Here is a 27,612-nt window from a genome sequence, read left to right on the forward strand (position 1 = left end):
GCATGCATGTCTGTCCTGCAGGTTGTTCTTGAAAATACTCCTGCCAAAAATGAGTCACCCCGTGGCCAGGTCTGGCCCTAACAAGAACTCATCAGTTTTCCCCTGGTGCCTGATGTTCACTCCCCCATCCGGAGTCTTGTCTGGGTGAGTATATCACACTTTGAAAATGGGCCAGTCTGCTTGTCTGCTACTTCGCCATTCATTAAAAGAAAGTCTGCATATTTTGTGGCACGGCACATTGTCACCTGGCAGTATGTGCTTTTCCCTGCAAAGTGTCCACCTGCCAAAGACCACGGCACTGCCTCGTACGTTTGGGAAAAATTAAAGCAGTTTACGGGAATCGTTTTCACTCGTAGATCAAAAGACTATTTGCCCACGTGGGGATGCTTGAGTTCAGTTGCCAAAAAGCAGCAACCAAATTCAAATGTACCACTTTGCGGAAAGGTGACTGTGTTGAACTCGAGCTGTCCGGCAAAGTGGGCTTAATGTCACTCGCTGATAATCTGTGTGATAATTATCCAGCACAGCACTCAACAGGAAACATTCTTCCAGGGAACAAGAGCTCATTGTATAGATAGCAACCCATATGTGGAGTGTTACACAGCAATTTGCACTAATGCTACGAGAAGTACACAACTCAGAGGGAAAACAACACCATCTGTACAAGTGCACTTGTCATTTGAACATGGAACCAACACAGGCATGGAAGTTCAATGTCTGTAGATGCTACTAATAAAGGTAATGGCTTTCTGTTCGAGGAGCAGATGTTGGCTCGATCCCATATGACCTCATGTTCATGCATAATGCTTGTGTCAGAAAGAAAGAGTCTATTGACTAAAGAATGTTGTTTCATGCTTTACACACAAGCATAATAATGCACGGTCAATATAAATACCAATATTCCATTACAGTAACTTGACAGCCATAAAGAAGTCTAATTTACACTGCCATAAAGTCCAGTCTGACCTCCCCCAATCCTTCGCTGTTCCGTTTAATCAGAGCCTTTTTTGACAAAACCAACATTCAACTTTGCCTAAAGGAAGGGGACCAGACTTAGCTTAAGTAGCGAGCGAATGAATGAAGACAAACACTTTTCTCGTCCAGAATACACTTGCGCCTCAACTCAGCTGGTCCAATTTGTCACAAATCAAACATGGAAAGAATGGTCACATGCAGACTATAACATTTGGTCAATGCCCTCCCTGTGTTTTTGTTTCTGATTCATGATTTACTGCAATCATACAAGCTTGTTATTTCACGCAATGTTTGTGTTCGGAATGCCGTGCGGCACAAGTTGTGATTGGCTAAAAATGCGGTAACCTGCTGCAGTGGGACTTTGTGAGTAAAATGAGTTGAATTGTTTGATTAAATGTCATAAATTCTATGAAAGTATATAACACTTCTACAAAGTTAACAACCAAGTCTGCGAACATTTTTTATGTATTCACTCTGCCACCTTATTTGCAATTATGTCATGCTCGCTATGTTTAAATAAGGCGTCATTTATGAATGTCTCACTTATAGAAAAAAAAAATCTACTTGAAACAAATTACTGGTGGAAAAATTGGATCAAAACAGAAACTTAATGTAGAATGTACGTGTAATTCAGTGACTTTTGAATTGTGTTAAGGTAACAATATGTTACTTATTTTACCTCAAAATGGCATTTACTATCATTTTCATGAAATCATTTCCACAGTATTGACAAATTGGCACTGAATCTCCTCAAGGTTCTGTGCTCCATCCATCTCATCTTCCCAGTGAAGACAACACCAGCTGGAAAAAAAAAAAATTATACTAAAACTGATTCACGCATTATAATATTTCCTTTTTGGGATTATGGCTAAAATAATTGTCAGAGACTGTTGTCTAAACATTGTGCTCTACCGCAATACCCAACAGGCCTTTAGTGGCTTCCCTAATCTGTTTTCTTTGTTCTTGACTATTTATCACTTTGTAGGAATACTTAGACTTGGCTTGAGAGTGACATATTGTTACCGACTTGTTTATCATAATTCAGTGCCGTATATGGAGGGGACCTAAACATGGTGCAATCCATAATCACAGTTTGAAAACGGCGAAAGTGTTTATGCTGAAAAAAGTAAAACATTGTGTAAAATCATTCCAAAAGGATACTGCAGCTTCATATATACATAATAAATCTAGATTATGATTCATAACACAATCATCAAACAGGGTCATTGAATTTTGACCCTGGGAGTCTACTGGAGAACTACGTGAGTTCTCACCTCATAATCAAAGTACAACACATCGTGTATTTAGTCTGAACAGCGACGTTTTGGCTCAAATTTACATAAATCAGCATGAGGAAGTATGAACACTAACAGCGGATGCCACTACTATGACGAATGCTGTATATTTTGGAAAGCCCATCCCATTAGCTTTCGAGCAACATGGAACTCTGTCAGATTTGTGTCAGTTGGAGTAATGACACTGTCTGCAACATTTGCCAGTAAAAAGTACCTCTACTCCGTCTCGTCTAGTTTAAACCCTAAAATATTCACAAAAATATGGACAATCTTGTCAGCACTGAGGTATTTCTTGACTAACGCAAGGATTTTGAGTCTAGTAGTTGTGGTGTTTGGAATGGATGTGCCAATGTACTACTGTGACACAATGGTGATGTAGTAAGTGCAAATTGCATATTAATCTTGGAATGCTCTGCATAAATGTAAAAGTGACATTAATAAATTCCACCTTGCAATACTGTACACTAATTTATCATCTATCAGGGAAATTCAACGCTAACGACAGTCACAACTTGACAGTACCGTTGTGGATAACTTTCCAGACACTAGTAAAGTTCCCTCGACGAATCATCAGAATCAAAAATCTAATTTGTTGTACTTGTGCATGTAAGAGAACAGGAGAAAAAAAAGGACCAATAGAGAGGCAGACTAGAGAAGCCTTACACATCGCCAAAACAATGCCCCGTTTTTTTTTATATGAAAACGAAAAATGTAAGGAAAGGGGATGGGAGGGGGGAACAAGTCCCAAGCTTAAGATCCTATAAGGAAGCGGCACAGTGTGGGATTGGAAAAAAATTAACTCTCCCACATGAATAGGAGACATAAACAACAGTCACTCAAAAAAATTAGTGGGAGGGGGTATTCGGGCAGGGGCTGATGTAACAGCGCAGACACACTGGGCGGCGATTGCAGACTTTCAAGGTGTGCCGCATCTCCAAAGCACCTGGACTGTCAATGACAGGAGCAGATAGTTTAAGCAAAAGATTGTTTTGTTATAAATCCATTTGCAAAAGTATAACAGGATGAGCTGAATGTTTACAATTTAACAGAAAAATCACAAAAAGTCCTATACCTTGGAGTTTAGCAATTTTAATCCAAAGAAGATAGCCCTGATCCCATTTCTGTAAAATTCCATCACACAATATGAGCGACAACGCCCTCTGGTGCCAAAATATAACGTGTGTGACAGCCAACTGGGGTGACAACCATCCATGTTTTCCCCTAAATAAATCAAGAGTGTCAAATGTGGGGATGAATGTATGCTCGTTTCTCATTTCATAGCCATGCAACTACCCAAATTATTCACTTGGTTGGTTTGGGTGATACTGGTGGCTTCTGATCCTCACGCCAGGTCATCATATTCTGGCAACACATTGCACACCGTGCTTTCGAAATGATTCACAGGCACAATGTGTTTATACTCCGCTCTGTTGTCAGACAGTCTCTCGAGTCCTTTAAATACCAAAATGGACTAAAGCGCCGCTGCCTCAACTTATGATTCTTGTTATCAGACTGACAGTTGCCATTACTGTAGCAAAATGAGCATTACAGCATAAGACAGGCAGGTTGGTGTTTCATTCATTTGGCATCCTTATCTGTGCTTGATGCCAATAGTGTCCTCACTACCTCCAAGATGGCTTTTCACATATGCACTGCCAGTCACGATGTCCCTCTCTGATTGCTGCTTCCTTGTGCCGAAGGTGACTTCATAAGGTCTCGTATTTAGTTACTTTCCCCTAGTAACAAATGTTAAGACGACAAATATAAGCAGGTGAAAATGTGAAGCCATTTCGAGAGGTAATTGTCAGGCTGTGTGTGGGTCGCTGCTCCTCAGTCTTGTAGCTGACGCTCTCAGATAAGTATGCTTTGTATCCAAGCAAGTGTTTGGCAAATAGTTCAATTCTTTCTTGATGGGGGACTTTCTCTCTCGCACAAAATGTGACCACCCCCCCCCCCCTCCTGTCCTTGCTGGCAAGAGCACTAGTACTGCTGGCAAGAGTGACCAGAATAAAAACAGCAACAACAGACAGGGAGGAGGGAGAAAAAAAAGCAAATGATCCATTGAAACAGAGCTTTTGCCTTCTTTGAATCCCATATCGTTCTCCTTTATTCCTCACCACTGCTCAACTTGTGTTAATTAGGTAGCGCAGAATAAAACCGGCTCATCTGGAGAGGGGTGGTGCATTTGGGAGCGAGATGGCTAACGGAAAGGTTCGGCTGCTCCTCCATGGACTCTTCCTCGTAGCAGCGATTCAGCCCACTCTGCAAGGAGGTAAGCATGTGTCACAGGTCAATGCAACTCTTAGCTGCACATGCCTATAGAAGAGCAGGTGCAAAGCTTGTGATGTTTGCCTTTTTTAATATCCTGAGAAAAGTTGAATTCTGTTTCTTTCTGTAAAAAAAAAAAACTTTAGGATACAATTTCAATAACATTCCCAAATTATTCATAATTGTCGCTTTTTGATTATAATTCAAATACAAATTAATGTGCTCATATTCAGCATTTATGAACATTGTATATTATTATTTTTGTCTTATGTTCTGTTTACTTTGAATCCCTGGCGAGTTGTGAAATCAAACTTCAGTTGATAAACACATTCTTGTTCATACTTTCTTTTTTGGCAGTGTATCTATATACTTGTTGCTAATAAGTTGAAGATGGAGGTTAGTGGTTTCCTGGCCTTCTCTTTGCTTCAATAGTTATGCTAAACACATTAAAACCCAACCATTGACAGATTGTTATAGTTAACATTTCGGCACCTACAAACAGTCCATAATTCATTCATCCTTATTTTATTTTCTGCAGTTTGGAGTTAAATGATTTTGCGCTTCTAAAAGTATGCTTTGATAACAAGTGTGCTGAATCATTTCCAAGCAAAGAACTTTGACAATGATCCAAAACTCTTGTCTCACCACTCCAATAAAGAAATTATCTCTGCATGCTTGCAAAGTGTGTCACACTGTATACTTAAAGCAAGCGAGGTGGATTACTGCAAGATCCAGCCAAAGATGTATAGTCCTGATTTAGAAGAAGATCTCTTATATATTGTATAAATCTTTTTAGGGTAGCAGCTAATGATTATTTCAATAATTATTTTATCATTTGATTATTTGTCGATTATTCAACAAAAAAAAAAAAACAAGTTTAAATTTCCATCCTATCATTTGACATTGGGATGTTATTTCAAATTGACAATTCAAAATTTCATAAAATGCACAAATGAATTAATTATGCACATATTAATTCATTGTAACACCTCTACACCTTTTGTCTCACTCACCGCTAAAGTAAGTCATAATCCAATCACTTGTGAATTCTTTGCGTCACTTTCTCGTTTGAAATTACACTTCATGGTCTTCTATATCTGCTGTAAGTATAATGTCCATCTGCATAATCAAAAGCATTGGATCAGAGAGGGCATTTTTTTAGGGTAAACTGGAATTTTGCAGAATTGAAAATTAGAAAGCATTAGTAGTCCATGCTGCCTGCTCCAAAGTCAAATGTCAACCACATCATCAGTAACTCAAAAGCAATCATCATTATCCTTTTAGAGCTGAATCGCTTTTGTATTGGATCTTATTTGATTGTACAGAGGATTATGTTCAAACAAATTCACAAACACAAATACTACTTGTGGCTGCTATTTCTCTTGGTGCTCTTTGTATCGCAAGTCCCAGCTGACTGTTTTATCACCGATTTGATGCTAAACAGAAGCAACAGCTGCCCCGCATGCTGTTACATACTATGCAGTACTTTCTTCAGTAGTTGCCAATATTCTTGTTTGAATCCACATTTTTGTTATAAACTAAACATCATCAATGGTATCAAACATACACATTTGCAGGCAATACTTGTAGCCCAGCCCATGTATGTCGCTGTGGCTAAGACAATGTGTCCTCAGCCAGGTGGACACGAGGAGAATATGTGTGTCCTCATTGACAGGTTGAATGTGCCAAGGTTCCACCAAGAATCCCCAGCGCCAAGTAAAAACATGCCATTTGAAAGAGTTCATTTCAAGAGCCGTTTGATTTACAGCTTATCTGTTTCAGACACAGAAAGACATTGTGCGTGCATGCCTTTCCTCCCACTCTCACTCAGTTTGAGTTTACTTTTCATCCCTTTTTACGCCACTTTGATTTGCTTGAGCTTTCTGTCTGTCAGCCCACCAATGAAAAACAGTCACATCACATCTAAACTAAGCACACCATCGTCCAAACCAAAATACATTGCATGCATGTGCGCAAATGCCATATTTCAACGGCGGCTCTTAGCTGGATGTTTTTTTTCCACTCATCTCAGTGGAGGTATGAAACGTGTGCCAATAGAGGAACTATTAAATTTAGAGGTCATCAATCATCAAGCATTTTTCACGCAGAATTCTGGTGGTCCCTCCCTTTCCCAACTGGATTGTAAGGATTATGCGGAAACACAGCTTCCTTGACAGAGGTTCAGGCTCTCTGAATGCTTGCCCTTTTTTGGGGGGTCAACGTGACATTTCAGATGTAGAGGGATTAAATTGTTAGACTAAAAGAACAAGATTAATCCAGATAAAGTATCTTTTTCTTACAAGATGGCTGCTTTGATTCTTACATGGGTTTCACATCATACTATGGAGCAGGTCAAAGAGCTGTAATTATCAGTATTGGCCGAACGTATTCAAAGTCCTTATTAAATCCACCCATAACATCATAATGCTCTCAAACCAACTCCATCTGTGTGTGCACTAAAACTAATGGGGGCGGGGATCACTGAGCCTAGTCCTAGGGTCAAGTATCTATGAATAACATGAACATTATTAGCACTCTATTGGACTTGTTTTATGTGTTCAGAGTCCTGCACTTGCTTGAATTATGATTGAGCCAAAAGCACGTCTGAATGTTTTCCGTCAACAAGTGTAAATGATTTATGATCCCCTGGGAAACAACTGGGAAAGGATTTGTTAATAAATATGCCCACTGTCTTGTTAGAAAACCAGATGGTGGGATGGAATACAATATTTATTTGGATCACAAATACAAAGTATCAGGTAGATTTGGCAAGACAATTGAAAACAAACAGACCAATTAACTTTTTAATTCTTCCAGTCCAGTCTCAAACAGAAAGTTGAACTATTTAAACAGATTCCATAAAACTGAGTTGTCTTACTGACGAGTGAGCAAAATGCATTTCTCGAGTTCACGTTTAGTGGGGACAAACTATAGTTTCTGGACCGTTTAATGATGGACACAAAGTGTGCTTGCCACAATTCAGTTTACATAAGGGACAATGGGAGTTTCACAATCCTAATTGCAATTGGGCCAGTTTCACACTACTGGAAGTTGCTTTGGCTCATTTGAACCAATCACTGCAGATTGTACAGCATATCCTTGAAAAATGTGAGGGATTCCAACATTAGCTCAGGGCTTTTGGTTAATTCCCAAATCTTGATTCCCAAGGTCAGCAGTGCTTCAGGCTTTATTGATAGAGACTTTTGAATCCAGGTCTCAATCCAATTTTGGCTTGCGTGAGAGGCGGCCACAACTTATTGGATCCAAGTGATGCACTGGGATCACAGTGCACATCAGGTCCACTCTGCAATCAGAGAAACCATTATCAAAGATCACAAAACTGGTTTCTCTCTTCTGCCTTCAAGTGCTGCATTTACAAAGGCATTTCAGTTTGATGACGTGTAGCGGCTCTGTGACTTCACTCCTGTGGCCAGGAGCCTGCTTAAAAGCCTTGAATGGCTTGGCTTGACTTGGCTTGGCTCTTGTGAAAGAACTGCTAAGAACATTTATTTCTGCTTGGCACTAGTTCTGTACTGGGTAAGTCCTGGTGGATTTGACAATTTTATCCAGAGTATTCAGTTTTACATTAAAGCTAATGTCCTCTGGCTGAAATGATTACAGTAGTCGCCAGAGGCCATTAACGTTATGGCAAATAGATTTTCTTACCGCCATGACTACTGTGAAAGGTGTCGCAGGGTTCAAGCCGGTGCTTTGGACTGAGCTGTTGTCATAGTGCATTATCGTTTATTATATGTAGTTATTGGGCTCTGTTTATAATTTTTTACACTGCCTGTGCGCTCGGCGTAAAAACTGGCCCATCTGCATTTCCGTGCCGGGACTTATCTAGTTTACTGTGTTTGTGAATTTGGCAGACTGTGATACACCATGCTGCATGTTTTTCTTTTACACGTTCCCAGCACACAGTTTGGTGACAGAATTTAGAAGAGAATTTCGACCAGTACGTCCACTGTCGCTAATAAATTGGAATTGAATATAAAGACCTACTGTGTGAACGCAGGATCAAAAGTGTCCCCCTTCAGGTTCAATTAGGACCGTGTGAACCAACACAAATCACCATGACATCCACTTTTCCAGCGTGTGGCCTATAGAGATCCTCTGTCAGAATGTTGGCTCAGGTTAAAGTGTTACGATAAGATGAGTGCGTACATTTTTGGAAGATTACATGTTCCTCACACCATCACCCATCTTCACCCAAGAGGCAGTAGAAGAGGTGACAAGATAGCAGCACAGGACAGATGTCACATGCTTCCTAATATAAGGCTGCCAGGATTCACACAGTTTATACAACTGCAGTTGCTCAGCTTTTAGATATTTGAGTTAAATTATTCCATTATGAGACTGGAGTTTTGAATCAGAATGAATATTGTCCAAAATCTTTTTGGAGTTAAAACATTTTATTTGGAATCTGTAAACAGGCTGCATACATCAAGTGACAGGTGTTAGTTTTCCTAATAACATGGGTTTACTGTTTATGCATCGATTTGGCCGAAACAATTAGAAAGAATGCAGTCATTAACTTTTGTGAGGTCGCCCGTGTGAGCAATGCGCATGTGTTTTCTCTACTTTTTTTGAAGCAATATGCAAACAATTCCATCAGCTCTTTGAGCTATTTAATACATGAGCAGTTATTGCACAACCGCAGCACAGGGTGGTGGAAGTAGCCCATTACACTCACTACTTTGTTTTTTATTTAAATGAAGCAAAAATTGCACTCTTAAAGGTCACAGAGAGCAATTGTGAAAACTGTCATTAACATGGGAGGAACTACGGAAAAAACGTGTCATTGCTGTGACTTCATTCCAAAACAAAGCAAGTTGTGACTTATAATTTCCTAACCCCTTTGCTAGTCATTCATCATGTGGACCCAAAATACTGCAGAACACACCTCAGGTACCTGCAAAGTCGAGTAAAACACTCTTTCCTCAGTTGTTTTTAAGTCATCTGTGATCGAAACCAGTTGACCGCGACCTTATTCGGGATAAACGTCAGAGAAAATAGAATAATCAAATAATCATTGCAATCTCGATGTTGTGTTATTCTGGGCAATTTTTCAATCTTGGAAAAAAACAATTTAGATTAGTTTACAGCGGTCTAGTTTTTTAGAAAAGAATTCATCAAACAACCCTGGAACAACAAATACTTAGCCTTATAAGATGATCACCAAGATTTTTAAGGGCAGCCTGACCCAAAAGCACATGAGTAACACATGGCCCTTACAACCCTACAATAACTTCTAGATAAGATCACTTGTGGGAATTTTGTCTTAAGTGGTTCAATTGTTTTTCCCCAACATTATTCGTTTCAGCAGCACTAACGTTCCAAGACATCTCTTGAATAATTCTTGAGCAATGCAACGATGAAAGAGCTGATTGCTCATATATTACATTCTTATGCAGATTAGGTTCAATGGCGGTAGACGGTGGACTCGGTGCCCTCTGATATTGGCACCGTAGCTCATAACTGGAGGAAAACTGGGGCATTCCCTCTTTCCTCACGAGCAAAGCCCAGACAGGAAATCCTTCTGATTGTGTGACGACGGAACAACCTCTCCACCCCGGTTGGGTGGTACCTGCACCTGACACATCTGTCACGGTGGCAGTGGAACACGTACACACGCACTAGCCACACATACACCACCAAAACTTTAGAAACATCTGAAAAATGTTAACCAGGGATGATCAACCTTAATGGGGCCAAAACTTGTCGTCAGTGCAACATCTCTATGCATAGCAGCTGTATGACACTTCTAAATATGACAAAATGTTTGTTTTTATATTTTGTATTTTACCCAGATTTTCCAGTATTTTTTAACCCCATTTTTTTTCCATGGAAAACATACACATATGACCTAAGTTGAATGTTCATCAGCATTTTGGGGCGTCCACTCAGTCTTGCCCATTCCTGATCTAGCTACAACAGCTGCATAAAAAATCCTGCCTTTAAAATAATGATTTTCAGATGTTCATCAAATTTTATTGTTATAGTTTTCATTTTTAGAGTAGAGCATCACTGCTCACCATGTTGAGACTTTTTTTTAAATATTTTCATTACATCAAACTGATTGTCCTTGCAAAAGCAGAATGTGATACGGCTTTTTTAAACTGCTTAAATTGCATATAGGTGTGCCTAACCCGTGGCCTATAAGTGCATGTGATTGTTGAAATAAGGTAATTTTGTCAAATTGTTCATATAAATTGTACTATAAAATACAAGTAATTTGTACTATACACATACATTTCTCAGTAAAACTATGAGAAAGTGTATCCAAACTTTTGACCACCTTTTTATGTGCACTCATTGTAGTGCCTAGACAGAAGTATAACGTCATCAGCTGTAACAAACAATCTTTATAATAATAATTTTCAGTTAGTGTTCTAGTTCCTTCACACCACTCCTTTTATATATTAGCCACTTCAATGATTGTCTCAAGTGCTCACATTTTTCTCCTAACCTCAGCTGTAAGAATAAAAAGAATATTGATGTTATTATGGCAGAAACATTAACTACTTCAAAACTTATTATGGAAAGCCCTCTGCAGTGCCTTGGATCGTGTTTACATTTTTGGACTTTTCTTCTGGCACTTTTCAGTGGCTTATGTCATACATTTTCAGACACTAATGCCTTGTAATGTTCTTGCACGCCCCCGGTCATGCACACGAAGCACAAAGCACGGCGTTCACACAGTTTGCATTAATGAACACACAAGTGCCTTTGACATGTGCTTTTAATTAATTGGCCTCCTAGCGCATGTTAAGGACCATTAAACAAAATCACTTTTCCGCGCAGCACAACTCTCTGCGTTGTGTTATGTTTGTGGTGATACAAACCAGCTTTCTTCCTCACAACATTGAACATTGTAACATAGGCCTGAGCTCACCAGTCCCTTTGGATTTTGTCCTTCGCAGTCCCATAACAAAAAGCAAACTTTTTTTTTTTCCATTCTCCTATTCTTTTAGTCGTGTTGTTTTCCCCTGACCCTCAAAGGAATCAGATGAGAAAGGAGGCCAGGGGTGCCGCAGGTGGGGGGTGACGGGGTCGACTGTGAAACTCTCTGAAATTGACTCTTCCAAATGCAATACCTCATCTAAATGAAAACTAACATTATCTCCTGAATGTTGTCTCATTTCGATACAAACCTTTTTATCTTGATCCTTACTTGAGCTGTTCATTTTTAATGTAAGCCCCTCACAGTGCATGACCTGAGATAAACTTCATTTTAATGTCTGAGTCAAACATGATAAATGCATTTGGGGATATGCGTGTATAATGAATGGGGTCATTGAATGGTCAGATGTACCGTTTCCAGTTTTGCAATGAAATGTTTCAATCGTTGCTATCAAACACTCGGAGGTGACCGAAATTGACCTTTGCTATCCTTCTGTGTGTTGCAGGCGTGTATGTACCACCTGATGCGGGCATAGGCACTGGACCAGGAACTGGATACTTTCCAGGTAACAAAAGCTTCCAAGTCTACTTTAGAATCATAAACTACACCAGCTATAACTCATGGCAGCTAAACCATGCCGCTGCTGCAGGTCAGACGTTTTACCACGCTGACGCATACATATTAAAAAAAAAGAATTTAATAAAGCATGAAAGTGAAGTACAACTCAATTAAATGTAATATAGACGTATAGTTTAATGGAAATGGTTTGGCCATGTGAGATATGGCCCTGCAAAGCCACAAAAACTCATTTTTCCCTCTCATGATAAACCGTTTACAATTACACTCTGCCAGTGCACTTTTTTGGACTGATAACTGCACTGGCCACACATTGTGACATCTGTTTGTACTTGACATTCTTGACAATAGTAAAAGTATATGGATGATCAAGTTCTGAAAGTCTGTCCCGACAAACAGAAATTAACCATAAACCGTATTTGTTCGTTACATTTTACATGCAGACGATGCATATCTCAAATATATAACATTTGATTTAAAAGGGTCTACGGGAGGAGTGCCCGCCGGCTATAAACCAGCTAAAGCAGGAGGTGAGTGAAATAAAACATTTATGCATTTTCTCCTTCAGAAGTTTGATTTCATGTTTGGTTTCATATTTGAACCCAATTCTGAAGAAATATATATTTTCATGGTTACTTTTTTTGAACGTATTATATGAGAAGCAGCACCTTGACAAACGTTGAAGTGAATAATATTATTGGCTGCACAGTACCATCGTGGTTCATATTGTCACCTCAAAGATCAAAGATGTCGGCAGTGTGGTTTTAATCCCTGAGTGGTTTGATGCTGCAGGATAACATCATACATGATAAGAAAATAAGATGCTTATTCCTTCTCAAGGAGTATGTGATGTTATCTGAAGACCACTGTCTTCCATCTAGCTAATGCAATTGCCTCAGATGGATGTCTTGCTAATTTCACACATTTGTGGTATCGAGCAAGTTATGTGGCTCAGGTGCAGCAAAATCTAAGAAGCTTATTGCTGAAGCTTGTTTTTGAACCCACAATGTTAAATAGAACAGATGTGATGAGGAAAAAAACCCACATCCACACAGAAACAAAGCTGGATTCCTGTTTGGAAGTTCAGTTTCCGACCAAAACAGTTTCATTGAGGTCAAGTCTGGAGAAACAAATTGGATCCTGTGTAATGTACAAGCAGAGAATAATTATTTTTGATAGGATATTGTGAAAGAAATGAATAGCGCAACCACAAATGTTAATAAGCCTAATTAAGGCCGCACGCACAGTTTTTCTCAAAGTACAAAATAAGAAGAATGACATGATGTTAGAAGTACTGACTACAGAGAGCTCGGTGTCTGTTCGACCTTGTCATTTAGGTGGTTATGGAGGTGGAGGGCAAGGCGGTGTCCCGGGAGGTCTGGTGCCAGGAGGTGTTGGCCAGACTGGATTTGGTATTGGAGGACTTGGAGCAGGTAGGAAAAAAAAACATTCATTAATTAGCAATAATCTGTTGCCAGTGCTCATGAAAAGTTAGTGTCAATACGATTCATCTTAACTTATTCTAATCTTCACTTTACGGAGTTGTTAAGTAAATAGGCCAAAGTATTAACTGCATTTTTTAACATATTGTAGGACAAGGTGGAAAAGGACCTAAACCAGGTAAGCTTAAACAATTAATGGAGCAAAGATGCACAGAATACAATATTAGGTACACTGGCGCAATCTGAGATTCAATATGCTCGTACGATGTTAAGAATTCTTAACATCTTTTATATTTGAGCAAATCTTTGTTTTTTCTCCTTTCTTATATTTTGTCTCCCATATTGCATTCCATGAGGGCGTCACATTATTAAAAGACAAGACTAAAGATAACAGTAAACATAAGTGAATAAATGTTATTCCAAGAGTGAGCATTACTATTGTAACTCATAAAATCGTGATACAGGTCTTTTGTTTGGCTCTCATTAGTTCATGCACTGGCACCTTATGTTGTGTGTTTAGAGAACCAAGAGAACCTTGGTGTGAGATTTTAATATTTGGGCAAGTGACTTACAACCTGTATGTGATGTTCTTTACTGACCATATAACTGAGTCTAAAAGCTTTATTTATTGTACTTTGGTTGAGTGGGAGTTTTCTCGACTCTCTTACAGTGCATTGATTGTCACCCAGTGTTGCAGGTTTACATTAGTTTGAAGGTTCTAGGAATTTTGATTAGGTGAGGCGTTACATAAATTGTCATGCTGTTGCATTAGTGAATGATGATTAGTAAAGCATAAGTGAGCATCCACGCCTGTTGAACAATGGTGCCAGAGGACTGACAATGTTTTTTTTACCGACAATATCTGGAAACTTCAGAGTTGAAATTTGCCACAGCCCTTTTCTCCAGTAATGTACAATAAATATTTTTGTCTACACTTCACCGGTAGCTTTTTCAGCGACTTTTGGCCGTCGTTTGATTTCCGCAAGCACTTACTGATACAATCTGAGCATACCTCTATGTGTTCGGACAGATAAGGAAGCAAGCAATGTCGTACAGGCCTGATAACAGAATGGCCCCTCTGGAGTGCCACACCTCTGTCCTCAACCGAGATTGGCAGGGCCGCCGCTTTTTTGGAAATGACCTCATTTCCAGTGCTGTATTACATGGAAGTTGATTTTGGCAGGGATTATATGGAAGGTATTGGCCAAGACTTTTCATACCTTTAGGTCATGCTACCGTTAGTGTGATGACAACTAAAATGCATAACATTTCATACATATTCAGTCAAATTGTGCTGATGTCATCCCCTCAAATGCTAACAGCTCTTATAGCTGATTTTCAGTAGAACATTCAGTCAACTAGCTGTTCTGTGACCTTGTTCAACTTTTAACTTGTTTTTCCAGTGAGATCACTAACTGAAATAGTCTTAGTCAACTAACGTGATTTTTTTTTTTTTTACATGGAACAGTAAAACTAATGTAACCATTATTTATTAAAACAGCTGTGACCAGTGCACCCCACCACTCGTCCACAGTCAACTAGCACGTGACACTTTGTTACAATTGCATGTTCAACGAGCGTCTAGGTACACTTTGATTTCATTGTTACAAAAAAAAAACGTTGTTATTGAAAACACTGCATCATAGGTTGCTTGCTGTTATGCCTTGAAGTCACGAAGCAGTAAAACAAAGTCACAGGGACCAAAATGTACTTAGATTTGTTGTCAGATAGAGATCATTGCTGACCCCAGATTATTTACATTGTTCATTTGTTGTCAGATAAAAAACATTGCTGGCCCTGGATCGTTTACATTGTTCTTCAAATAAAATGGGCACTTTCCAGGTCTGATTTTGGTTTTTATTATCTTGTTATTGTTGTTAGTCTTTGATTTGAAACTCGAGATATATTGTGTTGCTTTTCAGTTTGCAGCTGTTTAATGCATAGCAAATAAAAGACAGGTATTGCATCACTTTGTGTTGCATTGACCAGCTCAGTGGCCTAATGGTAGAGTGTCCCCCCTGAGACTGGAAGGTTGTGGGTTCAAACCCCGGGCGGGTCATACCAAAGACTATGAAAATGGGACCCATTGCCTCCCTGCTTGGCACTCAGCATTAAGGTTTGGAATTGGGGTTTTAGATCACCAAATGATTCCCGAGTGTGGCACTGCTGCTCACTGCTCCCCTCTCCCCCAGGGGATGGATCAGAATCACACGGGGATGGGTTAAATCCAGAGGACAAATTTCACCACACCCAGATGTGTGTGACGATCATTGAGACTTTAACATTAAGGGATAGTAGTTTGCATGTCTGCCTTAAAGCTCTGAAGTTAGAATCTCAGCTACAGCATTCCTGTCTGGAGTTTGCATGTTCTACATGTGCTTGTTTGGTTTATTTGATTTTTCTTTATTCATTCCAAAAATGCATGGTTATCTTTATTGAAGACCAAATTGTCCGTAGGTGTGAAAGATGGTTTGGCTATATGTCCCTTATATGTGATGGACTGGCACTAAAGTTACCTGGGATAGGCTCCAGCTCACCTCTGACCCAAATGAGGATAACTGGATGGATCATGTTTTGATAACTTGACCACTGCAATTGCCATTGTAGCTTAGTAACTGTTCTCACAGTTTGGCATGCAACAACACTTGCAATTCCTAAGGGATTTGCTATTTTTTGTACTTTCATGAATGGCAGGCTTTGTAGAAACATTTGCAATCAGTGATGAAACACTGACATACTGTACCTGTGCACTTTGAGAAACGCTCCAATCATTTTTTTGGGGTTATATTTAACAACAGTGACGCTGCATTCCACTGGCAAGCTCCATGTTTGACCTGGACTATTATGCAGGGCAACAGCTGGTGGAGTGAGCCAGCATGAGAATTTTAACATAGCTGCATGCAAAACCTTGTAAATGTCACACAGCTTTGACCCGGGAGGAAATCTTCTTTTGATGAGCAGCAACTATACGCCATCATCTGTCCTGTGTACTTTCAAAGGTGGATTCAATACTTGATGTTGTAATCGCCCAGAATTTGGCAGTTGCAACACTCTTGTCTGTTTCAAGCAGTGAGATGAGGTAATAGGATTATTATTATTATATATTTTTTTTTGCAATAAATAAATAAATAAATAAATAAATAAATAAATAAATAAAAAGAAGATACTGTAAAGACAGGAAATTGTGTGACATAATCAGACTGACCTTTAGTGGAAGACTCCAGTGTTAGCAGGCATATGCACTGTCACCTCTAATCATGAGTTAAATTGGATTATTTTCAGTGGTTACAGTCATCTTTGATCCAAATTGTCAGGAATCCCTGATTGGGCCCTTTCAGTAGGATTACTAGTGTTCCAGTGTTCTTTAGTTCATGTAACAAGCATGTTGCTCAAGAACAATGCCTCAATGGCACATTTCCAATTTGTATATTTTAGTTCTGTATTGTGATAATTTCAGTTTTTTGAATCTCTGATCTCCAAGTCAATTTTTAGATTCTAACATTGTTAGCCCATTTACACTTACAATTCCCCATTTTTTGCTGTCGCTGATATCTATACGATGTGGCAGTTCATGACAAGTGGAAAGGCAGTCTTTTATGACTTTTGTTGTGTAAATGCTGGCTAGAGCAATGCAATGTCACAAAACATCAGGTCAAAAATGGCATGAGTTGTTACATCTGGAATCTGTTTCATTTCAGACTTCCCTGCTGAGTTTATACTGTAGATGGCTCAAATCAAATAGAGTAGTCAACACAGTTTGAACTGTACTACTGTCCTCAAATCGTTGTGAGCGTCATTCTGTGAATTTTGTTCCAGAGCACCTGTTTGAATTACTGAACCTACTGGCTCATATCAAGATAAATTCTTGAAAGAAGTATGATGAGGACAGGAACAGCGTGGAAAAGGAATAGGAAGCCTGAAAGCAAGGATAATGAGAAGTGGCAAGGACAGAAAAACTGCATACGTGAACCGTTGCAGCTTTACGTCTGCAGATGTCAACCACAATAATTAATTAATAATAAATAGTTGCTTTTCTGGCAATGTCACTCAAAATTGAAATTTACTCCTTTTGTCAAAGCTCAAATTATGCTTTGGAGCTCATTCACAGGTACAGCAAACCAAATGAAATGATCAGATCACATTCCACAACACTTGCACACAATCCCCTTGCAAAAAAACAGCCGGCTAGAGATGAACTGCGGAATATTGTGCCAAAAAATGGTCTTGGCCAGGATGCAAGTCCCCTTGAATGTTTTTCATTAGTGCATCTCAGACCTGTGCACATGTGAATGCATCTGACTGACATCTTACGTTGCCCAAATTTCTTCTTGATCCTCACAGGGCTCATAATTTGTCAGCACATCTGCTCATAGAGACACATCTATAGTGAATTATGTTGAGGACATAAAACAGAGTTCTAGGATTTGACTTAAGCAGTACTGAGCCACTAATCGGAATGTCAAGCACAGACTCTCGTGCAGTATTTTGTACCTTATATTAATATTACATCAATCCGCCTTGAACTACTTTTATTGGATTTTTCATGGAGTTTAAAAGACAATATAGTACAAGGAAATTAGTGAATTTACTGTCCAAATGTTTCTGTAATTTTTCCATTTATCAGGTTCCAAAAACAGCACACAGTCAGCATAGCTTCTTTGTTCTCGTATCAAAAGATGTTTCCTAAAAGGTTTTCTTGAGTGATGTACCGTAATTTTCGGACTATAAGGTGCACCGGACTATAGGCCGCACCAGCTAAAATATGGGGATACTTTGTTTTTTTTCTTCTATAAGACACACCGGCTTATAAACCGCACGTGCGCACGAGTTATTTACAAAGAAAGACAGTACACAGAAAGCCTTTTTAAAGTTTGAATAACATACTTCAACATGTCTTTCTAAACGCTGCCTGTGACGCAGCAGTAGTACCGCAGCAACACGGAAGTGTGCACGCGAGTTATTTCCAAAGAAAGACAGTACACAGAAAGCCTTTTTAAAGTTTTAATAACATACCTTAACATTTCTTTCCAAACACAGCCTGCCAGTAAAAATAAACAAAGAGCCATTAAAAGAGCTGTTTTCATCTTCCTCCTGTGCACTGAAACCATCAAAGTCTTCCTCCTCAGTGTCCGATTGGAATAGCGTTAAATATCCTTGGCCACACACTTTCTCAGTCTCTCTTTCGTTGTCGCTTTTATGCATTTCTTCTAGCATTTTCCATAATGAGTGTCTGTTCATGTTCATTTTATTCATGCACATATATAAGCTTCCTTTCAGTAATGTCCGTCTTGATCTCGTTCTGTCTCTTCTTTGTGTGAATTATACCGCACTATTTGCCTGGCGGATGGACATGTGATCAACACACCACTTTTCTCCCCCGTGACCGTGTCACATATCCCTCCGCCTAGCAAAGCGGCGCTGCACAACAGCGGTCCACAGCCTTTTTACGAGTGTATAAAAGTGATCAAGTCATCACATAAATCACGGGAAAAAAGCCGCATCGGACTACAAACCGCAAGGTTCCAAATTTGGGAAAAAAGTCGCGGCTTATAGTCCGAAATTTACGGTAATCAGATTTTGTTCGCATCTCCATAATCTTCGCCAATATTGCGAAGAAGTATTGGAATTGCAAAAGAATAAACATTAAGTTGTGTCTTTTATTGGATTTTGTTTGTGACTAATCACTTTTGCATGCTACACATCTCAGCCTGATCTACTCTGTGTGAATTGATGAGCTATTCTTTGGCAAAGTCAGTGAATCTTCCAGCTTTTGTTTTCCAGTAAATCTGGAGTATGAACCTCTGTCCTTGTCCATCTGGCAATATTGTCCCTGGGTTGTTTAGACACAGATGGAGTTTTGTTTTGCTTTTCCTCTCCTTTCTGCTTTTTTAAATCGTAAATTAAAACCCACAACTGGCTGAATTCCCCAGTCAAAACTATTGGACCTTTTGATTTTTAAATGAGTGTTATGAACTACAAAGGCAAAATGCAAATTAAGGCAAATATTTAGATGACAAAAATGTACACAAAGCCATGGGACTCTGGCCAAGGTTTACAGTTTAGTGGACCGTTCCATTGTCTACAGCAACCGTAGTTGCACATTGCACATGGGCAGCTGAAAATATAAATCCTATTAGTACTCTAATTTTTAATTTATTCCAAAGTAATTTTTCAAACTGAGCACTTAAAATACATGTTTGAGGCTTCGGGCTATTATATTCTTCTTCTGCATAGTAACTGAGCTAAACGAGGCAGAGTATAGCTGAATGTTGTCTAATGCACATGCATAAAAAAAAAAAAAAAGGTTCAAATAGCTATTTTTGTGCACTTCAGATTTGTTTGTACTTGGTGCCCCTCGATTCGCTGCAATTGAGGAGTGACCAGTACAACTTGTCTGCCTTTCACCCCCAAGTCAGTTGGGATTGGCTCCAAGCTCCTGAATAGATGGGTGGATTGAGTCTATCTGCTGGCACAGCTGAGACAAAACTCCCAGTGCTCACAATGGTATCTCGCATGTTTCCATCGATTCCTCAGCTTTTAAAAAGCTTAACAGGTTTAGGATCTTTTCACCTTCCGCAGCCTATCAAGGTGTCATATTCCTTTAAATTCTTTCACTTAGTATTCTCTTCCCACTGATTTCAGCAGTGACATGCAACAGATGGCTGGCTGCACCGTGTTCGCAATTTTTCCTATGATGCAAGAACTTGGAAAATACTTTGGAGCCTGTGCATCCAGCGTCACTGTTTCAATGTCCATGTTAGCAGCCGACCTGTCCAACATTGGTCTCTTTCTTCAACCCTGACTTGTCGGAAAAGTATTCATTGCAATGACAGTCAGATGCACATGTGGACCATCTGGGAGAGGAAACACACTTGGCTGTAAAATTATACATACCATGCCTCCAGGCTTCGCATTTTGACAAGAGTTCTAACCCAAATCATAGTTTGTACAATTAATCTTTTCTGGGCTGGCTGCTCCGATCTGTGATGTTTCTCCTCCAATGTTCCATAATCTAATGCTTGCAATGTGTTTCTGCCTTTTCCGAATGCCTTTGTTGAACATGATGCAAGTTTGTATGCCAAGCTCAAATGGTTGATGAGCACTGAATTGTAGACACTCCTCAGACATGTTCAGGGGCTCCGAGTTGGCAGAGCAGCTAGGACATTCCTTTAAAGTGGATAAAGAGTAGCAGATCCTCTCAGTTCTAACAAAAACCAGGAAAGGGCCCAACTCTCTGGTGTGGTTGAAAGCGTACGGTCTGCTGCTGTGGGCTTTGTATGACTTGAAGTGTAAACAATGACATCATTGACTCAATGGATAATGGTGTAATGCGAGGTTTACAAATTAGTACAGTTTCAAATCCAAACAGGAACAACAACTGTCACCACAGATGGAATGACAACACTGCTGAGTGGAAAATCAAATTCTTGTTCTGTAGACCTGTGTTTCCCAACTGCTATGGCGCCAAGGCTCCCATTTTATATTCAAAAATTCTCACAGCACTCCACCAAGCAAATGTCGCAAAAAGAATTAATATTGAAATAATGATCTCTTAATTTATTCCCAAACTGGCTTACTCAGTGCGCAATTCTTGCCTCATCATTTGAACAGAAAGCTGCTCTGCTTGTATGAAACCAGAATTGAATCTATTGTATAAATGGAAACAGGTCATTCGTGCCTTCTGCCATTGAATAGAAGATTGCATTTTTCTGCCTGTCCCAAATATAAATTTGTAATTAATAAATACAAATGTTCAGTTCAATTAGATAGAATTACCCCTAATGGAAAAAGCCTAAAGCAAAAGTAAAAGAATCAAGTGAAATTGGATAATTTCCCTCAGCACCCCTGATGATGTCTCACAATGCACAAGTGTGCTATGAAACCCTACTCTGAAATGACTGCTCTTTATTCAGCAGAAAATATTGAAATTCACTGACACACATTAGAATTGTATTTTCTCATGCCTTGCCAAAAATAATTTGAATTAATCATATACATTATCCCTGACAGTGTTATTGCTCAATTAAAGTGTGAAAGTGCCGTGTATGTGGCTCAGTCAAAGTACGGATGTTTGTTGTGGGAAGTGAGTCTTTCCCAGTGTGTGTGTGAGAAGTAGCAGCACTTTGCAATGACCTCAAGTGTATTAGTCATATTATTCCCTCCCGATTTTAATGTTTTGCCATGCAAGGCAGCAGAGAGAACAGTTACCTTTGGAAGTTCTGCAACCAGACAGACTAATAAACAAGTCAACAAAATAAACTAGTTTGTGGAGGTAATTAAAGCAGAGCAGGAATATTTTTATATGAAGCTGTTAGCAGAGTTATACCTCAGACGAAATCGCACAACAGCACAGTAGCGCAACTCGCAACTAGAAACTTTCACACTTACTGTTTGTTGGAAGCCATTGAATAAGCATTGCTAGAATAAAACTCCACACTGTAAGGCCAGACTTCTGTCTTTAACCCTGGATCTGAAAATTGTAAACTAAATGTTACATATTTTGTTACATCCCATCGGCTGAGCTGAAGTTTGAGAAACCCGAATGTATCACTCGTATCTCCACAAAAAAGTCCACTTTATTACTCACTTATGGCAACAAATAGTAACTTTTGGAAGCTGTCATAGCGTCATGACTCCATGGAAAAAATATCTTAAAACACAATAGGAGGAAATCTGCCCAAGTCGGCAAACTCACACTATCGAGTAAAGAGACAAAATATGCAGTAGTGTGTGAACATATAATTAATTCAAGATGTATCCGAACCTGCGTCTCACATTTGGGGGCAGATAAGTGACAGCAAAGGAAACCTGGAAGTGACTAGGACAATTGGAGGTCACAGGAGAAGGGAGGAAAGGGAAGGCGAGGGAAGCGCTCGTGTCTCACGCAATGTGGAATTACTACAGCACCTCACATCATTCTGCTTTTATCCAGCTCACCCCGCATCACCTCACAAAAATGCTATCCATCCACCGACTTGGAAACTGCACAGCATAATAATTCCATAATGATAACAATGGGGTTTGATGACATAATGATAGACTTATTTTTTTAAAGTGAAAATGTATTTGGGACCATAGCCGATGAATCGGATCCACTTGTCAATCGAAGAAAAGTATTGAGTCTTCAGGGAATTCATCAACTCTTTGAAGATGATGTTAGCAAGAAGACTTTCCATCACATTACAGAGACTGCAGCACCGTACATTGCCAAAGCACGTCTCGGCATTCTGCGCACCTTTTGGTGTTAATGATGTCATGGTTAGCGCAGGCAAGATACGGTATGTGTCATACTTCTCACTTTTGCACTCTAACACCGGTTTCTGGACAAGATGACAGAGTGAAAAGGGCATGAGTTCAAATGGTCCCTAGCTGCTTTCCTGCAGGCTAAAAGAGCAAAAACTAAGAAGCAAAAAAGAAAAATGCATATGAAATATCTGAGACACGTCTGTCCTCCGCTCTGCTACCTTCAGTGGTTTTGAATGAAAACACAAAGCAGAGAGCAAAAAGTGGGGAATGGAAGAGATGGGAAGCAGTGAATGAATCCATCCGCCACTCACTCAACTTTGGCTCCCTCCTGTTGACGCAGTTAACACCTTGTGTCCGCTCTCCATGAACTCATAGAACATGTTAGGAGGAAACTTGAAAAATGGAGAAAAACAGAGAGAGCGAGTGAAGGAGGGAGAGTGAGGAGCAAAGACAGTGTTTTGATTAATGGCTTGTGTATCCCTTGGTTCTCAAACGAGATTGTCTGACCTCGCCCCAATGGAGAATGAGCGAGGTGTTTGAGGAGTGAGATTGAAAACAGATATTTCTTTTCACACTGGCTCGTATCCATCACTTGGGCTGAGAACATGACCAATGACTGAGTCTTAGCCACATTTTCTGGCCAGTGTCATTCTTCTATCTACAACAAAGATTTACGTTTTTCTTCTTACATGTGTTCCATTCATAGTATACTTTATTGTAACTTCTTTTAGGGGACAGCAATGGCTTGAATCTTGACTTTGGCTCGTTTTTGACTCATTCGTCCATGTGTCCGTCGATTTAGCCATCCATTCATCAATCAATAATAGTCTATTTATTAGATGTCTTTACAAAATCAAAAAGAATAACAGTCTATTCAAGGCATAACTTTTCATTTGTGTGTGTTTTGGAAGGGAGTCAAAATAAATCCACAATAACACTAAGCTATAAAAATGCCTGAGGTCACGGTCATTTGCATACCAGTATTATCATTCTTATCATAACCAAAAGTACTCTGTAGATATTAGGTTAAGAGATTAGATTAAAATTCATTCAAGAACTGGGAGTAATTCATCACTGCTGGTTTGTTGTTTGTGTCCAAAAAACAAGTTGTCCTTAAAAACTAAGCCATAAAATCAAGATTCATTTTACTTAAAAAATAATAATAATGTGTCCAGTGTGAAAAGACCCTAAATGGAGCGAGCCTATGATGCATGACAGCACTTTATTGCTCACCTTTGCATTTCTCTATCCCACTGTTCACTCTCTGGTGTAATATCAAATTTCAGGCCATTCCATCTTGGAATGGATCTCTGACCTTTTGTTGAGATGTTCTGTCCATTGTTCAAATCCAGTGGAGGCAGTCCCATGGGTTTGCTGCTTTGCCTAGAGCGCGTTACGTACAAATTTATTCACATTATTCAGGAGAAAATCCTTCAACTTTTCAGAAATGAATTAAATACTGGGAAAAACACCAAAGAAAAATAATGAGGGCTATTGTGCAAACCTTCTGCGGGTGGTTAATTGACAACAAACAAAACTGACGTACGGTATATTTCCAATAATCTGCAAGTTATGAGGGCCTCATTTGTGTAAGTTCATGTCCTAATACATGTCATAATATGTGTCATAATACGTGTCCAACAAAAATGTGGTTGTTTGGGCTGACAATGTGTTGAAAAATATTGCCAAAGTGAGAGCTTGTTCAAAACCCAATGCTTTCATATCCCAAATATAAAGCATATGATACATGTCAAGCCCTCAAATTGTTTTTTTCAGAACACTCCCTGACTCCCAAAATGAATTGCATCCAGGTTAACCAATATGTAGCATCCACCATGTTGCTCGGAGCCATGAGAGAGCAGATTTGCATGTGTTCTGGTCATTCCTCGTTCACATGCAGTTTCTAAGGGAATCAATACAGTTTCTATTTTGTCGCTGTCAAGCAAAGTCAGAAAATTTTCTGAAACCAGTCTCGGCCTGGACTCGTAATCAGTCACATCATCTTGGGCTCACATCTATGTGTCTGCATCTCATCGTGTGATGTCAAACCAGCGCAAAGTCTCTTGTGCAGGTGCGAGATGACCCTGAGTGCTATCAAAGATGATATTCTAACTCTTACACATGTGACAATAAGTGGGTCATATGATCATTTGTTTTTAATCTTACTCGTGTGGAATAACATCCCTGTTTCATTTCTCTGTGGCTTAACACAGTTGTAAAGCTACACTAAGTTCTGGAAAACAGGGTTCCCCCATTTTAGGCCACCATGGAGAATACAGTACTAGTTTTTGTAAACATATATGGAGCAGCAGAATTTAGGTAAAGGTCTAGTTGGTGAGCAGAAAGTTCATATTTCTGGGAAACGGTGAATAGCATGCCGAGGGATACAACTGGATGGTAGAATGTGGTCACAGTTAATAAATATTTAAATAGTGCTTTCTCTATCTTCTTGACTTGAAGCTAACTTTAAGGTGTGCCTGCATATGCACTTCATGTCTAAGAAGGAGATTACTTGGGAACTCTTAGCTCAGCGCAGAAGATCGTGTTGCATGCCTTGTGTGTTTGTCAAGCCTTTGGCAAAGTTCATCGTGCACTGTTGCTTTCCTCACACATTCCTCGTCATCATCACTAATCATTGTCATTACCTTCACTTCAAGCATTACTGAGTGCACTCTAAGGTCTCATCCTGTCTGTCTTGCTGACTTATTCAACTTACTTTCCTTATTCACTTGGTCTCAAACCTGACTTGTAACCCCTTTTTAGGTGTTAGTGTGACAATGTGTTTTTTGTTCTAAAAATATTTATACTTTGGCATGCATGCTTGTCTCAGCTCAACTTGTTCAAATACAGTACCTGCATATTTATTTATATATGTATTTATTATTTCTTTCAAATTGATATTTTGCCAACGATCGAGACAAGTTCATAGTCTTCTCTTCCCATGTGTATTCTTCACAATGAAAAGAGATCAAAGCTGTAATTGGACTGTTTAAGCAACAAGTTAAGTCATAAGCTAAAGGGTCTCGATCCTAGAAAGTGTTTAGAATACCACATAAGGTCTTCATCTGCTTCAGCGTGTTTGTGTCTGTTGAGCAACAACAATAAATGTTCTCTCCTGGATTCAATAATCGGCTCGAGTTAAATGAATCGGATGCTATGTTGATTAATTCATGTTTATGTTAAACATGAGCAAAACTTACCTGTGTAGACCTATTATGATGTTTTGAAATAAACTGAGAATTTTAGCTCAGGACTACTTTTGTCGGAGCAATGAACAGCAATGTGTGAGGTGGCCTGACTGGTTCACCAATATTAGGCCCACATAGACTACTAAATTATTCGAGTCTCTCTGCACATCTCCCTTAAATCATTGTTTTACAGTTTGTTTGTTGTTTTTCAAACTCTGAAATATCTCATTAGGTTATGGAAATCTAGGAACCGGGGTTCTTGGAGGTGGCGGCTATGGAGCTGGAGGCCTCGGCGGCGGTGAGTACTGCAATCATTTAGGAAGTTGGCAGAATATTATTTTCCCTAAAACAAACACCAATGTAAAACATCACATATTTCCTCTTCCCACATAGGTGTTTATGGGGGATATGGTGGAGTCCCCGGTGGAATCTTCCCAGGAGCTGGACAGAAGGCTGGTAAAAGAGGTACACTCATGACAAGTACAGGTGCTGCATGATTATTCATCTGCCAATTTATTAGGTACATCTCTATTAAAAATTCTGGCTTTACATTGATAATAATACTCCGTTTTTATTGACACTGTCAAAACAGTATTATTTAACGGTTCAGAAAGAAACTTTGTCACTTTGCGACCACTGGGATAGGCTCCAGCACACCCGTGACCCTTATGAGGATAAATCAGTTCTGGTAATGGATGGATGGGTGGGTGGATGGATTCTCATCGTTATTCAACTTTATTTCGTTCAAGCAAACATTTTGTTGAGTGGAGAACAAAAAATATGCAATTATAGATTGTTACTATGTTACAGGTGCTGGAGGCCGTCTGCTACCACCATTTGGAGGTACGATGTCGGCCGGTACAATGATATACTACAATGCAAACAATGATACAATGATTTTAATGGTCTGCATTCTTGTCTATTAATAACAGAAAGCCAAAATAAATGCATTAACAGTAAATCAGCATGAAAAATAAAGTTTTGGACAGAAACATACTCCCGCAGAGCCTACAGTGACCTCACTGTCTGTGATGTTTATGTCCGTATGATTTATTTCAAATTAGGCAGCTTGATGAGCCATGGACTCTTGGGTCCACTCATGACGAGGGCTTTGGCAACCAGCTTACTCCTAAATATTGGTTGGCAGAAAAAAAAACTTCCCTCGAATAAGTCTGGGATTTTTTTTCACGATACTCAGAATAACATTCGCTTGAAAGAGCAAAGATAAAACAGCATTCATTTGCCAAAACTTTCCCCAACAAATCTCCGGAGGCCACATACTTACAGGTAGTGCGCAACGTCTATTCAGGCAAAGTATGTGGAATTTAAGGATTTAAAAATGAAAATAGGAGTTGAACAAATAAACCATTGCGTCTTTGCTGGGGCCGAACTCCCCTACTTGTGAGGCTGACAGCTCATTTCTCACATAAGCAGTTAGCCAATGAAATGAGGCATTTGATCAGCACAGATATGACATTCGTAGCGGCTGCCTCCCGTAATTATAGTAAAAGTCAGCCATGTCACTTTTGATCATGAAGGTCTTTGAGTTGACATTTGACGGAGTAAAGATACAGATCTCCTTACAAATGACTCTCCTGACTACACTACATTTCATTATACCGCAGGAGCCGGAACTGGGACTGGAACTCTTCCTGCTGGAGGCAAGGCACAGCTTTGTATAATACTGCCTTGGCTTGTGCTCACATAAATGTTTT

The 27,612-nt window shown here is 39.4% G+C and overlaps 1 protein-coding gene and 1 long non-coding RNA gene across 9 annotated transcripts in view; one reads left to right on the forward strand and one right to left on the reverse strand.

Moving 5' to 3' along the window:
• Positions 1-4,165: 4,165 nt before the first annotated feature.
• Positions 4,166-27,612, forward strand: part of elna (elastin a) — a 38,790-nt gene continuing 15,343 nt past the window's right edge. For 3 of the 8 annotated variants that reach the window (XM_085916517.1, XM_085916520.1, XM_085916521.1), the window contains exons 1-9: positions 4,169-4,542; positions 11,951-12,010; positions 12,504-12,551; positions 13,359-13,454; positions 13,615-13,641; positions 26,130-26,195; positions 26,291-26,362; positions 26,708-26,740; positions 27,523-27,558. In XM_085916517.1, the coding sequence (XP_085772643.1) occupies positions 4,467-4,542; positions 11,951-12,010; positions 12,504-12,551; positions 13,359-13,454; positions 13,615-13,641; positions 26,130-26,195; positions 26,291-26,362; positions 26,708-26,740; positions 27,523-27,558 (514 nt within the window). In that variant the 5' untranslated portion in view covers positions 4,169-4,466. Of the gene's footprint in view, positions 4,543-11,950; positions 12,011-12,503; positions 12,552-13,358; positions 13,455-13,614; positions 13,642-26,129; positions 26,196-26,290; positions 26,363-26,707; positions 26,741-27,522; positions 27,559-27,612 lie in introns of all 8 variants that reach the window. The other 5 variants (XM_085916514.1, XM_085916516.1, XM_085916519.1 and 2 more) reach the window with 4 other exon arrangements.
• LOC147054715 (uncharacterized) lies at positions 7,269-22,008 on the reverse strand. Its single transcript, XR_015066704.1, has 3 exons — positions 21,852-22,008; positions 13,347-13,444; positions 7,269-7,842 (listed from the first exon to the last, which is right to left on the reverse strand). It is a non-coding gene; the product is annotated as an uncharacterized LOC147054715 (long non-coding RNA).

The sequence above is a fragment of the Syngnathus leptorhynchus genome, chromosome 7 (genome assembly GCF_054491065.1).
Source record: "Syngnathus leptorhynchus isolate UIUO chromosome 7, UIUO_Slep, whole genome shotgun sequence".
Lineage (NCBI taxonomy): Eukaryota > Metazoa > Chordata > Actinopteri > Syngnathiformes > Syngnathidae > Syngnathus > Syngnathus leptorhynchus.